At 37.8% G+C, this 18,486-nt stretch overlaps 1 protein-coding gene across 1 annotated transcript; it reads left to right on the top strand.

Annotated features, from left to right (window-relative positions):
- The first annotated feature begins 13,687 nt into the window (after window positions 1-13,687).
- Window positions 13,688-18,248, top strand: hs3st1 (heparan sulfate (glucosamine) 3-O-sulfotransferase 1). The gene is made up of 2 exons (XM_055158965.1): window positions 13,688-13,910; window positions 16,077-18,248. Exon 2 carries the CDS (start codon window positions 16,179-16,181, stop codon window positions 17,106-17,108), a length of 930 nt encoding a protein of 309 aa, XP_055014940.1. The 5' UTR covers window positions 13,688-13,910; window positions 16,077-16,178; the 3' UTR covers window positions 17,109-18,248.
- The last annotated feature ends 238 nt before the right edge of the window (window positions 18,249-18,486 follow it).

Genomic DNA, 18,486 nt, shown 5'->3' on the forward strand with positions numbered 1-18,486 from the left:
TTAACACACTATTGCCATCCGTCCCCTCAAGGTGCACGCAGCTCCGGAAAACAAGGATAACTGTTGTAAAGTTGTGCTATTGAAAAGCTCCAAGTCCAACAGCAAGGTAATAACAGTGTACCTGCATGCTAGAAATTCCTTTAAGCTTGGTCATTGGGGTTTCATAAAAGGTAAGTACATATTGTGTCAATAGCTCTTTTATTATCAGGACTATTCACACGAACTCAAAACTGGCATAAAGTTAAGTGTAAGTACAAATGGTACATATGTCACTATAAAGAAGGTGACAGTATTCAAACACCTAAGTACAATGCTAGTTAAATGGACTAGGGTTAAATATTTATCTCAAAAGGACACATATCATGCAAAATTTACTTTTTTAAGCTTTTGTCCCTGTTATATTGTTGTACCCTCATCTATAAATACCTGGAGTTGTATTTTTGCTTCATTATGTTTTGTTTCATTGATCCAATAATCAATATCGCATTTTGTCCAGATTGTTACGTCATAGGTAAAACTCCATAAACCATCAATGGACTCTTTCTACACTTCGTTTGCTTATTTCTCATTGTTCATTTTTGTTGCTGAACCCTAACTTGAGAAGCATATTTATAAGATCTAACATCTTTATATCTCCACTGAAATAAATGAGATGCGCTAACAATTCTAATCTCTTTTACCGTATAAGAAACCACAGGAAAGCTTGCAGATTCCTTGTAGACATAAGTTAGAACCTCAAACTCAATAATGCTAAGCAAGAAGGCTAACCACTCTGCCACTGTGACAATTTGTTAATAATTACGAATAAGCAGATGGAGTGCTGACTGTCTTAAACATTTTTCCAGTAATTTGAAGCTACCAATCATCTGTATATGGCTCCAATCATAGGTGTATTAAACTAAAACTATTCAAACAAACACAATAAAGAGCACATTAACAGCCCACAATATTCTTAAAGACGTTTTGTTTCTTTCAATCTGTGATGCTGATTTGGATGCCCGCACACCCACACTTTGTCAAATGAATGACACGACCAGTCAAGAGATAAATTATTTACTGTCGTTTTTACCTTGAGCTCTTCACCAGATCCTTTTTCACTTTTCAATCAAAATGCCACTCTGACAGATGCGTTTGACAATCCAAGGCCATTATTCATCATCCCACAGACTACAACGCTGCTTTCATACGCTCTGAATGCTTTTTGTTTCATTCTTTTTCAAACCAACACTTTGCGGCGAAAAAAGAGGAGGCCCGCTGAAAGCACATCATACAAAACACAGGGCCATAAGGGTCTTAAATATCAATGCTTTGGGGAAACTATGTGCACATTTATGGTGTTTTCTATAAAGGTATGTAAAGTAAGTCAGTTCAAATCAAATATAGCTTTTACTGAAAACAATTCTAACACTGATTTAGTCTTAATTAGTAAAACATTGGACAACATTTATTTGTTATTATTTGGTGAGCAAAATAGCAGCCTAAATGACAGCCTCAGATGAATCCCTCATTTGGGTTGCCAGAGCTGAAATATGGTTTAATCATATTAAAGACTCACTCTGATCTGAACCCTCTACTTGAACCCCAGCACATACAGCCTCTGCAGTCAATCATGCATCAGTGCTTCTTGTATGTGCCCTCTGTATGCAGGTTAAAGGAACTGTATGTATTCTTGCGTTTTAAACAAAGTTATTACAATTGCATTCAAACCACTGTGTTGCCACTGCCTTGACCTGCATATAGAGAACACAATCTCATTCACAATCTCAGGATATGGACAACATATAGTGCAGCAGCAGAGGCATTGATTAATGATTGGCTGCTGGGGTTAAGGTAGTGAGGATTCAGATCAGATCCAACTGGATTTCAGCATTGAAATTTGTAACCCAAATGAGAGACTCATGTGAAACTCAGTCTGCCTTCTGATTGGAAAACTGTCTTGAGAATCAAAATACCACAGATACCAGTTCCTTTAAAAATTACATATTATGTAAATTTTTTCTGAGCCCTGTATCCCTGCAACCATGCTGTAGGGATGTTCCCTCACTAGATTACTAGCATTTTAGTTGACTTAAGTATGTTTGGGTAATCCTATATTGTCCTGCATTTAAGAGTGCTCAAAAAAAAAAAAAAAAAAAGTGTTTTCCCTTACCCCCCCTCTCCACCTACTGCTCTGTCCTTACTTACATTCAGACTCCGGATCATACATGTAAAAATGTCACACAGACATTCTTTATTTGATAGGGAGAAAGAATAAGTAGGTGAATATACTATACAATCATTTATTATAAACAAAAGTCAAATCTGTCATTCCTAATTGGCGACCTGATTGTCTCTATATTGCTTTGTCTGGAATGTTCCCAGGTATGGCATTACACTTTTCCAAAGTTTTCCATAACTAGTATCTCTCAGTGATTTTTTTTCATTTTGTTATAAACATGTCTGGGAAACTATGTTTTGAATGTTTGTACAGTAGTGACAGGCCAGAGCACGACTTAGGTATTTACAGTGAAAACCTAAGACTACTCAATCTGTCATTTAGGAGCTATTTAAGACAGTCTTGTAAATACCTCAACAGGGCAAAAAATACTTAAGTCAAACGTGATGTAATGACAAAACAAATATTCACTTAAAATCTCCTTGGAACTCTGTAACATACATTCTTTGTGTCTGGTTATGGTCACCTATTAACCCTAATGTAAAAAGGTAATTGATGTTTTTATATATATATATATATATATATATATATATATATATATATATATATAGAGAGAGAGAGAGAGAGAGAGAGAGAGAGAGAGAGAGAGAGAGAGAGAGAGAGAGAGAGATGTACTCAACAACTAAGGTTAAATTGTGTTGTATGGCTCTCATGAACTTAATACCTTTGTTTAACATAGTACTTTTTTCTGACCCATTTCTGATGGAGACTCTGCACCAAATCACCTTACCATGTTAAACACATGTTAAATGTAGCTACCTTAAATTCACTTAAAAGTCCACTATTAACCAAAATTGACTCATATGAGCTTTAAGCCATGCTGTAATACTGTTATCCCATCAAAAACATGCTCGTAGTTGTTTAAGTAACCCTTTATTTTTAGTCTGTCTACATTTCCAAAGCTCAAAATGCTCTGTTCCACATAGTCATATCATGAAGTAGTTGTTTTCAAGCTAACAGCTACCTTTTAGCTTTAGTTCAGTAGAGATGTGCAATTCCAGGGCTGAAATTATCCAAATGATTCTAGTGAAGGTGTATGGAGTTCAACACAGTTGGGCACTCCCTGTATTACCACATGACTTCACAAAGTGGACCAGAGTGTTTACTGTTTGAGCGAAGAATTCAGCCTAAATATGAAGGGTTTGTGTGTTAAACATGTGTGAATGAAACAAAATACAACTCCAGGTATATTTCTGGTGAGGAAACAACATTATCAGAAAACATTGTAGGCTAATATAGTCCCTTAAATTACAGTAATTTTTATTGCTCAAAAATATGTATAAATGTATCTGTATATAACTGTAACTTGCTCTGGTACTGCTACCTGCTTGTTACCAAGCTATACCAAGGAACATTTCAGGCAAAGCAATATCATCTACATGGAGATAAACAAGTGACCATTACAACTCAAAAAGTGCATCTTTAATCCCAACCATGTGAATGATTTTTTGTGATGTTTTATGGCGAACTCAAGTGGATTTCTCTGAACAGTTTTCACACCAAAATACACACTAATCCCTCTTTTGAAAAGCTTAAAACAGTTTTGGTGGCTGATTCAGACCTTGGTGCGAATGCAGCCTTTTGTGTGCACAAGCTGAAAACAAGTTTTTTACAGTCAGATACTGTGACACTGGTACATTATCAGAGGCAATTACTGCGTTTCAGTTGACATCATAAGATTCTATATAGCTATTATTATTAACTATTATAAGATTATTTACTAGTAGTACAGATGGAAGGGCGGATCAAATTAAAGGCACTGCACCTGATTTTTTTTTCTGTTAAAATGGTGAAAAAACAATGTAGTGTATTTTAAACATGGTTACTCCTGATTTATCTTATTTCAAACAACTTAATTATTCACTGCAAAGAGAATTTAGAAGCCTTTAACAGCTCTCAGACACCGGTGCGGAGTTTTGCTGTGTCAGTAAATCTCGTGCACAATTTCTAATTATTCATAATTATTACTAGAATCTGAAAACAACTGATACTTTGCAGCTGATGTTATCAACATTCATTGGGGTGTAAAATAAATAACAGAAGGTACTACGCAGTCTGAAGCTCTGTGACTCCAGTTAGATTTTAATCGTAATATCTGTCCTGATTTAATAGAATCTACAGGTTAGATTATTTGTGTTCTTAACCAAGTCTCTTACATATAAAATTACAGTCATAACAAACTATCTAGAATTATCCAACAGTTTTTCAGATAACACACTTTTTGTTGAACATCAAACACCTAAACAGGATCATGAACAGTCATAGTGATCACCTGAAAATTAGTAGTTTAAATTCATTTATACACATCTTTTCAGACTTTTTTTCAGGATCTTAAAACATTATTGGTTGTTTTTGCTAATGTGTGCACGGTAACTACTGAACATTCCACCATAGAGATACACGTAAAACACCCCCAGCGTGATATCTTTGCAAAATATCAATAGCCTCTTTTCAAAGCAGCTATATGGAATTTTTAAAAGTTTGTCTGAAGTCTACCCGCTAATCTCTGGAGTTTACTTCTTTGAAACAAAATATCTACGTCTTCCGCCTGTCACACAGCAAGCATCACACCATGATCAAAACCCCCTCTGGCTCCCTTTTAGCATTGTCTGAGAAAGAAACCCAAAGCGCAGGGATCGGTAGTGCAGGGGCTGGCTGGTGACACTGGTGTACACCCCGAGCCTACAGGAAGGACTTGGAATCCAGGTTAATCCGTGCCTGTCATTATAGGCACTTCTTAGACTCCGCTTCCCCCATAATGAAGGCTATTTCCAAGGATTTGTCTAGCGCACACAAATCGCAGCGGTAATTACAATACACCGGGACCCGTCTTACCTTTAGCCTGCCGCTGCCAGTTATAAATAGCGAGGATTCTTCATTGTTCTGCTCAAAATGTAACGTGCCTTCATCGACTGCATGTGATAATGATGTTTACAGCGGTGAGAAAAAGGGCCTGTTTGTATCTTGTTTCATGGTGGTATGGTTGAATTAAGAGTGTGAAGACAGAATCGTATCTTCATTATGCATTATTCATAAGTACAGTAATGCATGACACAATGATGTGAAGTGGAAAGAAATAACAGTAAAGTGCTGCGCTGGCAATTCTATAAATTGTGCAACAGAAAATAGGACTATTTGACATGAATGAAGCTGTACAAAACAACGAAAGCATAAACTATATATATTTTAAGTATATATTTTACCATTAATCAAACATTGATGTGATTGAGTGATTTTTTCTCTTCGTTTACGGTGTTGAGCCAGCACAATCAGCACTACTTTGAGATCCACAGTAGCTCCAAAGATCTCTTATTTTTTTCCTCAGTTAAGGTATACTGTAAAACCAGAATACCATGTGCATCTAATAATATAATAACAGTATTTTGTTAATCACAATCGTTAACGTGTAAGAAAGATAATGCCTGAGATCCAGAATGAGTGAATCTACCCACCTGAAGGGCATGATTGACACTTGGATTGGCCAACCAGGGACATGCTTGGTCAGTTTATATCAAAACACATATGGATGCTTATTGGGGAAAATATTAACCAGGCTGGCACCACCTAGTGCCTCTGCTCAATTTAATTTCTCTCCAGCGACTAGTTCAGGAATCATAATACACTAGACAGGTTGCAAGAACCCCAGAAGTTGTAGACCGTGCACCAGCCAATCAGCGAAGAGCTGTGAAGCCATGACGACGAACTCAAGTGTCTGTCTGGGTCCCTTTTGTGGTACAGCACAACAGTAAACAAAGCTGTCGAGATGGATGTAGACAAAGCCGTACATTCTATGTTGGCAACGATTCCCAAGATCGAGGATTTAAAGCCAGAACAAAGAGAATGTTTGGTGAATTTTATCAAGAAGAAGGGGAAAGAAGTTATTGCCCTTCTATGGGATTTGATGCATTACATATGTCACCACCAAATAGCAACGACTGGTTAAATAAAAAAGTACCCACCTACCATCGAAGGAATGAATTTTAATGTTGTGAAGTCAGAGGGTTTTCATGAAGTGAAACCAGCTGAGGAATCAGGCAGGAAAATATATCATAATAGACTGAAAAACATTGTTGATTTCAAGGCTCAAAAGTGTTCTGTCATGTCATTTTTTTTTCAAAACTGAAAAATTAAGCAATCATGTTTAGTTCTGGCTCGTGACAAGACAGCGGGCACAGTGACCAGATTGATATCCATCTTTATAAATAACACAGAGAGATATCATTCTAAATTTGCCAGGCAAAGAAACTGCTTTAAGCATCACTAGGATTGAGTGAGGGTTGGCATTTTTCATTTCCCCGTTTGAAAAAGCTGTTCTGCATGTGGCTGAAAAAGCATGCATGCGATAAACCCAGATAAACCCACTTTCTCTTTTCTTGAAAATGACGTAATGCAACCATTCCAATGTCATTCACTTATTAAGAACTGCTGATAAAAATACATTTCAAATTTGTTGAAAACTGAAAATGTCACATCCTAAGTTATTTTGTTTTTTTTAATATTACACTTTAAATGTCAAACTCAGTTGAAGCCAGTTGCTCTTTCAATTGTTTTGTTTTGAAATGTTGTTTTTTCCCCCCTAATTCCAATACACAATAAATTAAATAAAAATGGCAATATCTGTATGAAAATGTATCCACTTTTATGGGGGCCTCTAGTGGTTACTGTCAGAGCTGCATGCTTCGACTCTGACGGTTAATGCCCTGGGAGAGGTAATTGGATATCCAGGAACAAGTGTGTGTGGAAGTTGGCACAGCTCCAGTCAAGATAGGTGCACCCTGCTGTGAGCTGGTTGTGAAACTTTCCCATGTTCATTCACTGCTGTTTTCCCATGAAAGAACGTCACTAAGCATGGCCAGGCAGGATCAGACTCACCCTTTGTTTTTCGTAATTGTCTAAATGTCATAGATGAGTATTAGGTAGTTGTATTACAGTTTAGTCACTGATCTTTGAGAAAGAGTAAGTAAAAGAAAAGTTCTCTATTTCTGACTATTAATGTAACTTTCTGGTGGTGGCACATCATCTGCATTATTCCATGCAGATAGTTAAGTTAAAACCATATTTCAGAACATTCTCCATAGAGGTAGAAGTTTTCTATTATACTGGAGCCCAAGGAACAACATGTTTGTTTTTCAGTGAAAAAAATAAAATAAAAAAAAACATTCTTATATTTTAGTCTCTTTATTTTATTTAGTCTCTTAAAAAGTTAGACTGGGGCTTTAATAAACCTTCTGATAGTTTTCATTGCCAACACAGTAAACTCAAGCATAAATATTATGTTTGCTCTATTCCACAATAACTATTTTACTGATTTACATAACCGATTCACAAATAAACATGCCTTAATAGTCTCCCAATGATAGACTCCAATTTAGAGCTTCAGTTCATATTCACAGCTCCCTATAAAGACTAAATTACATAGTCTTTTCGGTATCATGAAGTAGTGAATGGGCACCACAGGGGATGCTATTTTTGAATGAGTAGATCTGGTAGACAAAGGTGTAAACTTCAGTGCTATGTATAGTCCTCAGGTGCTAAAACATGCTGGGTGTGCAAACTGAAAAGTGAAATGCCAAGAAAAAGTAATTGCGATTTCAAACAATTTTCAGTGTCTGTCAAAGTCTTCTCTAAAAGTGTGTGTGTTTTTTGTTTTTTTTTTGGATTCAGCAATAATTAGACCTGCTTTCAAGATAACGTGACAGATTCACACTGTAGACTGACTATTTTTAACAGGAGTATTTCTGCTTAACTCATGCTGTTTGCATTTGCCCAGATTATTATGTCACAACTAAAGATCAGACTTCTCTATTTTTAAACCCATAAACCATCATAAAGGGAACTCCAATGCCTAAATGCAAAGAAACTGAGGTGCAGTGTAGTGTGTTAGACGAGTTAGAAAATGTTAAATACTTATCCCAAGGTTGTTTTTTGTTTGTTTGTTTGTTTGTTTTATTAGTCTTTATTTAACCAGGAGGTCCCATTGAAATTCAGAATCTCTTTTTTTCAAGAGAGACCAGGTCAAGGTAGCAACCAACACAATCAATGCAAAGCAAAAATCACAAAATATTACATTATAAAACCATTTGCATCTCTCAAGAAAAACAGACACACGTCAGTCACTGCACTTTTGTGACACCATAGATTCCAGTTTAAGATGATTCTGTAAATGATTTCAAGCCCATGGTGCTGCATAGTACAAGGCAAATTTTCCCAGCTCGGAGAGGCACCGAGGCACAGTCAAATGTAACTGGGAGAAGGAGCTGGTAACTACTTGAGCTGATATTAAGGAAATTACTAAGGTCCCAGTGGAATTTCTGCAGCATGGCTTTGTAAATAAATATTAAGCAATGCTGTTTTCTGGGAATTGTTAGCGATGCCGAGCCAACTAAACCATAAAGGGTGCAGTGGTGAGAGACTTTGCATTGGTGATAAACCTCAGTGCAGTACCGTTGCTCCCCATTATTACGCACAGTGCGTAAGGCACCAAGTGCTTGGGGCACATGCTACTGGCATAGCATTCAACTCCCCCAACTCCGGTCTTCCATTTCCATCACCCGGGGTGGGGCACATCAAAGCATCTGTGCGTAGGGCACCCGGACGGCTCTGTCTCAGTGATACACAGAAAAACTATACTACATTTTTGTTTTTTTCTCCTATTGTACAGGCATCTTACCAGTCCAGAAATGAACAAAGTGCTTCCCTATGCACGTTTTTCAAAAACAAAATAATATTTCTGCCAAAATAGGCAGAAGAACATTTGTCAGCATTGCCATGTTTGTTTAGTTGGTTCGGTGCTGGCCTCTGCCCAAACCACAATGCCACCCTGTGATTGGTCTTTCTCCCCTCCGCCTATCACAAACACTGCAGTTGGAGCCTTGGATTCGCAAGGATTCTCACGAGCTTGTGAACTCATCAAAATTCCCAAAAATTCATCTTACTAGCAGTGTTAATATTATGTAAGTATCTGTGTGGAATTTTGAACATTTGTGTTGTTATATGTACAGCACACAGAGCAGGCTCAGAAAAGGCCATGAACTGGAAACGAAATGTGTAACTGATAATAGATGTAATATTTGTTAATCATGAGTGAAAATGTTTGTAAATGTGTTGCTAAAATATCTAACAGCTTTGACAATGACAGATTGTGGTGCATATCATATCCATATATTACCCATTACAATCTGTGAACACATTTGTGAGCATCCAGCCTGGGCCACAACTGTTTGATGTGAAATACAGTTAGCGCTGAAAATACTGACAAGAATATGTGTGTTGGAAGACTGAAAGATGTGCAGTTAAAACAACAGCATACTTAGTTTAAGTGCTTTCAGGTCTGTGTCTTTCTTTATATATAAGTAAAAAAATTAAAGCAACACTGCACGACTCCAGGAAAAAGACATGGACATAAATCACTTTTGTGCCATTGATAATTTGCAGGGACATCATCATGCTGGGGATGTTCTACATGTATGTGTATGGCGGAATATTCGCGAGTTACCGTGGAGACACAATGCACACATTAGCAAACACTGTCAAAAAGTTTTAAGATTGTCTGAAAAGAAAGAATACAACTTGGATTTAAACAACACGCTTTCAGGAGCCTGTGATCAATATGAGCGTTCATGATCCTGTTTAGGTGTTTAATTTTCAACAAAAATTGTGAGAACTAAAAAACTGCTGGCTTATGCTAGCTGACTATAATTTCATGTGCGTAAGACCAGCACAAATCAGTTCATCTGTTGTAGCTAAGTCAGCTCTTTGTAGTCAGATTGTGTTAAAATAAAGCACACATTAAAGTCTAACAAAGCAGACAAAGCAGAACCTACAGTTAGGATCACACCCCTGGGAATGTTGACAGTATTCCCATGGAAACAAGCAGACAAGTAAGAGGTTTTGTTGTCATTTTTTGCTAAAAGGTTATGAGGTAGTGCTTTAAATAACACGTGGTTACACTCTGGAATTCTCTGCTTAACCAACTTTGTAAGAAAACAGCCCTATAAACCATTACCATTTGATACCACAAGAACATTTTAACTGTAATTCCCCTCTAAAATATGGGAGCTAAATTGCATGCATTTTATGACAACATTTCACCTCCAAACCTCACACAAGCTGAGGCAAGTACATTGTGTTGTTTTTCTCCAAGTTTAGCTATTTAACGTGGAGAAGGGCAAAGGGAACTACTGGGTCCATTTATGTCTTTGAGTATATACCCCCATTGTTATGTAAATGCCCGGACGCTTCTGACGATCCTCAAAGCTGGATTATATTGTACCATGGGGCTCCGCAAGTCCGCTGAATTCACACTTCCAGGAGACACGAGGGCAGGATCTCAGGATTACTCAAGCGTGCATAAAAACCATTGTGGGAATTGTGCAGGGCCATATCAGCACTTATTCTGGGCTAATGGAATACCCCAAAACATGTGAGTTTGCATTGGGGATACTGCAGTTAAGGAGGCGAATGAGATGTGACCTTCTGTGGCGGTGCTCGCTCTCATAGCTCTGCAGTCTGTAATGTAATGGACTTCTCGTAAAGAACCAGCACAGCATGTTTGAACAGTAAATGAGAAAATCTGATACATATTCAGCGGCGGGATCTGTTAACATGGCACTCTGCAGGCTTAATGAAACCCAGCGCCGGTCTCTGGAGATGGAGGAGTTGAGAGAAGAGTTTGGATAGGAAGTTTTGACAGGAGTGATAATTCCAAAGAACATGTGCAAATTAGATTTCAGAATGTGTTGATGTCATACTTTTATATGGAGGCAAGAGCCAGTTTTCCCTAATGATAACACGAAGTATGCAAAAGGTGACATACACAAATGCTGAAGCACATCATTTCTATAATGACTAGACCCAAGAACTCACTGTACAGCATTTTAACAATATTAATTTTATCTTATTGATACTTTTCATCAACATTCCAAGGGTGTGATGCTAAGTGTAGGCTCCGCTCTGTCTGAGGCTTTATGAGACTTTACGACGGTGCATTATTTATTTATTTATTTGATTGGGACAGAGCATGTTAATGGATGAACATGACACAAAATGAATGTAAACATCATCTGTTGTCCTAAAGGGTTGGGGTCACAGGGGGCCAAACAATAAATTATTGCACAGTCCATTCATTGCACAGTTCCCATTATTGCACACTTTATTCATTGCACAGTCCAAAATATTGCACAGTCCAGTCATTTTGACACAATCTAACCATAAAGAACTGACTTAGCTGGAAATACAGCAAATGAGCTGATTTGTGCTGAGTCAGTGAGATTGTGAGACTTAAACAAGTCATAAAATTACAGTCACAAGCATCAGCCAGCAGTTTTTTAGGCAGACACTGTCAACCTTTTTGTTGAAAATCAAACACAGCAGGACCAAGAACGCTCGTATTGATCACAGGCTCCTGAAAATGTCTTAAATCCATTTTGTACTTTTTGTTGAGTTTTCACAGTATTTTAAAACTTGTTTTTGGCTCTGGTTGGGCTGTGGGTTGGTCACATGGTGTACAGGTGCTACGGTGGGGCTGCAGTATTTTTACTACAAACTGCCACTGTCGTTAGGCAAGACTCTTCACCCACTTTGCCTTGTATAAATGTGTGTCTTCTACTTGACTACTACTTGACTTGTACATTTATATAATTATGTCTTATTTCACACCTGTATCTTGCTATCTTTTTTGCTACGTATTTAGAATTTATTATCACCATTTATATTTTTTACTCTTTGTTATTATATTATATTGTGATGTGTGAGCTACTGTGTCCAAATAATTGCCCTTGTGGATCAATAAAGTTTGTCTAAGTCTAAGTTTAAGCACCACTACTTGTATCACATTTTAATCCTTTAATTGTTATTAATTAATTCCATTCATAAAATTCATTGCATGACAGTCTGCATAATCCTGGCTGATTTGTCATTGTTACACTGACGCATGAACTAATCCACTGTTTATAAAGTGACACATACTACTAAGAAATATAAGCGTGGCCACGTGACTCATCTACTTATTCACCCTCACTATAATGCCCCATTCATCTGTGACTCATGAAATTAGGAAACAACTGCTTTGCCTCCAGCAGCACTAAAGCGTCAGTTAGGACCAGAAACCATATTTGAGTCTGATCCATTTGGGAAGGAAAAAAGCTGCTCAACAGGTGGTGAGATTGTGCAACTTGGACTGGTAGACTTCCCACAGACACACTAGACAAAGGACAAAGGAGGAGGAGAATACAAGGCTGAATAACTGTTGTGTCTCTTTCATTGATTTTTTGTTTTTTTTGTCAAAATTGAGAACTCCTGGAAGTGTCTGTGAATAGCTCTTTTTAAGGCTGCTCCCAAAAGGACTAATGGTATATAGACAAATTTTTGTCACAAACAAAGATGCATGGATTCCAATATTTAGACTTTTTAAATACTTCTGTTTTTGCATTGTGGTGGTAAAAAAAGCATAAGCGTAAATGAATTTGTTTATATCAGCACTTTTTGGTATTCTGCATTCTAATTTAGTGTTCAACAAGTAAATAAAACTGCAGATTTCCAGCAAGAACAAAATGGAAATAATAAAGAATGGTTCTAGAAGCAGTATTTAAACATCACTATTTAAAGGTGTACCATGTAACTTTTCTGTTGGACGGTCATCTACCTGCTTGTCCCTATGAAGATGTTATTGTTTTGCCTTGGATGTCCAACAGTACTTCATCTACCTTCATGAAAACAACCTGGTGACGCCAGCAGGCCAAGTTACAGGTCAGCTCTGTGGAGAATTGACCCCACTCACAATAATAAGAGGGATTTTGATCAATGAAAGGATGCTTTTTTGAATAAATACAATAGACTTAAATATGAGTTTAATACCATACTAGGGAAAAAATTCTAGGTAAAGCAGGTGACACACCTTTCACCAGAAAAGGAGTTGAAGACAGGTTTCGTCAATACTTTATGAAGATATGAGCCGTGTCACCTGCCGTGTAAACTCTTAATCTGAGGTGAAATGAATTACAATCATGTTTGACTGGTCTTGAGGAGTGACAGAACAGACTGATATCAATCTGTAGGCTATAAAAAATAAAAGAGAAGTATCATTTTGGATTTGAGGCCAACATAGAGCACCTTTAATCTCAGTAATATGATTTTAATAAGTTTTTCTGGGATATTCACCTTGCCTAAAATGTATAAATTGGAAGGAGTCAACTTGTTCAAGACCAATCTTTTTCCCTTTAGAGTGACTATGATATAATATTCCTATTAATATACCTCTTTTGTTTTGATCACTTGCTCCGCCACCTGGACCACCTGCTTTCGCTCCAGCCTTCTCCCTCCACCTCTCCGATTGCGCACAGTAGGACCTTTTCTCAGTCAAGTACACAAAAATCACCTTACAGCTCCGTGAGTCAGGGAGGGGGCGTGGCGTAACGCGGTATACGTATGGAGGGAGAAGGCGCGCGCACACACACACACACACAAACACACACACACACACAACAGCTGAGCGAAAAGGCGAGCGGACCGTACGGCTCACCCAAAGCGCACTGGAAGCGACGAGAGAAAGTAGTACCGCTTTGACTGTGGAAACGAGAGCAGAGGAGCCGATCACACGCGGGCGGAGCATCGGGCTGGACCGTGCACGGAACAGCGCGGCTGAGACGAGGACGCACGTCGCAGACAACACTATGGCACGTGGAGCGTTATAAAATAGGTACGATTTATTTTTTTTTATACCATCTTTGGACATTCACACTTTGCGTCTTAATTGAGTAAAGCCTAGGTGGTCTTTCTTTGATGGGGGAGTCGCAGGCTCCGTCCACATCTGATTTATTGTGTGCCAGTGGAAAGTTGCGGAAATTATAGGCTACGAAATTACCAATAATTAGGCGATGTTTTAAAATAAACTTTAATCACATTGTTGGCAGCTTGTTATGTTGTTCAGTGTTGTTTAGTCTTAACTTATTCTCGTTTTTTGTTGAGAGACGTTGCTGTTTTTAGACCAGGTAAGCGAATGCAATTTAGAGAATCAATTGGTTATTAAAGATGCACAATGTAACTTTTTTGGTAACCCTGCTCACGGTAAGAATGCAAGTTATCAAGGTGTTTTAAACCGATAAAAAACACCTTTAGCTGTATAAATACGGGATAGATTAATAATTATCATCCCATTATCCCGTGGAAAAAGCACGCAAGTGACCCGACCTCCAGACACACTGTCACATAGTGCATCTTTAACTTGGGTATCAAACTAATGACTGTAGATTATTAACCATCTTAAACCATCAAGAGTCAGTAAAGACAGCCGGATGCATGATAACACTTTACACGTTATGATACCACTATTATCTAGCTGTAACTTACAGAAAAAGCTATGTTTAACATGATTTTTTTTAGGTAATTAAACTTTAAAGTTTTGTTGGTCTCCAGCAACGAATCCTCTGGCAATGTCGTTTAAATAGTTTAAATTACTAGTGTTTAAGGATAGGGTGGCACAATCGACAAGGCATATGCAATATAATACAATACAATAAAATACATGAAGAAGAACTTGGTTTCACTATCCGTTTACTGCACCCTGATATAGCTGGATTATATTTATGACTATAAGGAAATGGTCAGCCTTTGTTGTACAGTCATGTGCAGCTATAAATGCTGTTATCACCACATCCTTGAATAATTAAATTGTACCACTTTATTACTCATGTTGTGTGACAGGTTTAGTTTATTACATAAGGATTGCCCCAAAAGTCCTTAGTCCTTAGCTTATAAATGAGATATATGGTATGAGTGGTATGACTGTGTAATATATCACAAAAGTATTGGTATTGCAATATTGGCTAATGTAATAATCGATATTGCATCAAACTAAATGTAGCATAATAACTCCAAGGTTCTGTAAACGTGTGTTTTTAAATGAAAAAGGTAGATTTTATTTACTGTTTTCTTATCATCATATGTCTTAAATTTACCTTGAGTTTTTAAATAATATTGACTTGAACATTATGAACTGCATGTGAAAACTCAAATTATTGTGTAAAAAGTAGTATTTTAAAATATCGCACAAATATCGATATTGCAGTAACAGCTATATCACATATTGCAATCTTTTCCAATACCATGCAGCCCTAGTGTGTGACGTCATAGTTAGGCCGGTCACGATAACAAATGTCGAAGTGTGATATGTTGTAACAGAAAATATTACAATTAACAGTAATAATGAAACCAATAAAATGCAATGCGACTAATGCAAATAATTCGAATTCAGAACAATCCCAGTGCACTCAAAATGAACAATATCATTAAAGGTGGTGTACCAGATTATTACTTCATTTCATTTCGGTTTATTTTAGAGGGTTTGCAGCGGTCCAAAGTTATTCTGCTCTTACCTTATGCATTCTAAGCATCCTAATTGGTCGCTGTGATGAGTTTTTGAGTGCTTTTCCCAATTCTAAGAGACAAAAGAAGAGATTTGCCATCAAGGTAAAGCTAACAACAACCAGCACATCCTCATTATTGGACAATAAAATGCTTTAAGATGCAGGCAGTACACAGCAGACTTATTTTAACCTCAAGAGCTGTTTGTGCCATATATCTGTACTGGGGCGAGATACATTTTGCTGAAAGAAATGGAAAAGATCACAATTACAGAGCCTTTACAAAACTTCCAACAAATTAATAGCAGAATAGCAGCACAGTTTGTGTCTAAAATGAGTCATAGGAGTTACTTATTCAACCTAGAATTAGGGAAAAGAAGAAAAGGTACAAACAATTACTAGTGAGCTCTAAAAATATTGTTCCATCTATCATACACTGAAGTCAATATACTGTAGTAATTATTGTGTACCTAGCCGTACTAAGACCTGTCCCTTGTTTACAGCTCCATACTGGTGCGAGCAGAGCCACTACCCGCTTGTTCGATGTGGGATCCAGCCCTGCTGTTCTCGCCAGGCTGAAATCCTCCAGGGTCAGGACCTCCGTCATGGCAGCGCTGCTCCTCGGGCTGCTGCTGTTCGCCCTACAGTCCCCCCCCCTCCCCTCCAGACCCGCCACCGACCTCTGGCCCCCCACCGCTGACCCCACAACCCACCCCCCCTTCAGCTCGGACAATGCCAACGCAACTCACCCCAACGGGACTTCCCAGCGGCTACCCCAGATCATCATCATTGGCGTGAGGAAGGGGGGCACACGGGCGCTGATCGAGATGCTTAGCTTGCACAGTTCTGTAGCCGCAGCGCAAAACGAGGTGCACTTTTTCGACTGGGAGGGCCACTACCAGAAGGGCATCCAGTGGTATTTAAGCCAGATGCCCTACGCCTACCCGGATCAGCTCACCGTGGAGAAAACACCGGCGTATTTCACCTCCAGCAAAGTCCCCAAACGCATCCATGACATGAATCCTGACATCAAACTGCTGCTCATTCTTAGGGACCCCACTGAGCGTGTGCTGTCGGATTACACGCAAGTTTTCTATAATCGTTTACAAAAACACAAGCGCTACCAGCCAATTGAGTATGTCCTGGTTAAAGATGGGGACATTAACCTGGGATACAAGGCGTTGAATCGCAGCCTCTACTATGTGCATATGCAAAACTGGCTGCAGTATTTCCCCATGGACAGCATTCATGTTGTAGACGGGGACGAGCTGATAAGAGACCCTTTACCAGAAATGAAGAGAGTGGAGAGGTTTCTAAAGCTGGCGCCGCAGATAAACGCGTCCAATTTTTACTTCAACAAAACTAAAGGATTTTACTGTTTGAGAGACCATGGGAAGGAGCGCTGCTTACATGATTCGAAAGGCAGGACGCATCCTCAAGTCGCCCCAGCAATTCTGCAAAAACTTTACAAATTCTTTCACGGACCCAATCAGAAGTTTTTTCAGATGGTGGGGAGGACTTTTAACTGGAAATGAACTGTTTTCTGTACTTAATGCTGTAGTGAAGCTAAATATATTTTTGTACTAGTATGTTTGTTACACAGGATATCAGGGCGCACAATGGGTCATGACATGTTTAGGCATGTCAGGCTATACGAGCTTATAGACACTTGTCTGACTACTTCACTGACCCAGACAGTTTATGTAAGCGATAAGGCTACAAGGTTAAACTCAATCAAATCAGAATCACAATTTGAATTAGTCACAATCCATCACAATTTGAAACCAGCACATTTTTTTTTATTTCATTTTGTCATAAAAACAAATAAAATAACTTGCAAAGATAATTTCAAGAATATAAACAACAGACTAGTTTAGCACAAAAAAACAAAATAAATTTCTTCCTTCAAATTCTAAACTCTGCTCCAAACCACATGCTTTTATTGAGAAAGGAATGGCTGTAAACCATTTGATTAAAAAGAACCAAGCTTATCATTCACAATTAGAAATGTTTGAATCTCGAACGTAATCAATCAAAATTTTGTAAACTATACTGCCCCCTCAAAACAACAAAACTCTTGTCTAATTTATGCGTAAACTTACTTGCTAACCCAGTAGTTTTGACATCTACAAACATGTTCTGAAATGCATGGGATTGTTCTATTACTTCAGTTTGTCAGTCTGCTACCAAATGTAAAAGACAGGTTTTAAAACAAAAATTGCAAATCTACTTACAACCAACAACTGAATTTTTTTCCAACCAATTTTAGTCCTATAAACTTCGCAGAGCTGTCTTCACACTTATTTAATAGGACATTGTAAACATCTTACTGCATTTTCTGTTCTGAAGGATACTCGCCTGCTGCTATGATTTCTCCAGTCACTTTCAGGTACAAGTTTGTGCTTTTAAAAGTGTTATACAAATGCTCCACTTGTGCACATATGGCATTACTATGTTATACTGTAACTGTATTTTTTTCCCTTTTATATAAAAAAGTTAATTAACAACTTAATAAAGATGTATTTTATTTTTAGCAAGCGTGACGTTTCTTTGTATAAGTGTGTAAGTGTAACGAGATAAGAAGCAAGAGAAGTGCTATTTCCTAAGACAAAGACAAAGTATAGATTTTCATTTTTTGTATGGCCATAAAGTATTGCAATATGTTGGCAAAATAATGTCTCTAATAATTATTATATGTCTAAATAATATAATGTCTAAATAATTATTAAACTTGTTCTCTGATCTCCAAAATGTCCACTTGCAAACTAATAGAAAATAAACTATTTTGCTGTACATGTCCTTGGTAATGCCCAATGAATTTTTGGTTTAGTAGAATAAATACAATGCAGCTCTTTGGTGTTTGATGGGTAAAATGTTTTGTTTGGCCACATATAGTAAAAACTCAATTTGGTT

Source organism: Boleophthalmus pectinirostris, unplaced genomic scaffold (assembly GCF_026225935.1).
Source record: "Boleophthalmus pectinirostris isolate CB_2022bp ecotype Guang Dong unplaced genomic scaffold, ASM2622593v1 HiC_scaffold_23, whole genome shotgun sequence".
In the NCBI taxonomy this organism is placed as follows: Eukaryota; Metazoa; Chordata; class Actinopteri; order Gobiiformes; family Gobiidae; genus Boleophthalmus; species Boleophthalmus pectinirostris.

What these genes read in the sequence shown, in the direction of transcription:
- hs3st1 (XM_055158965.1), top strand. Translation starts at nt 16,179, where the DNA reads ATGGCAGCGCTGCTCCTCGGGCTGCTGCTGTTCGCCCTACAGTCCCCC.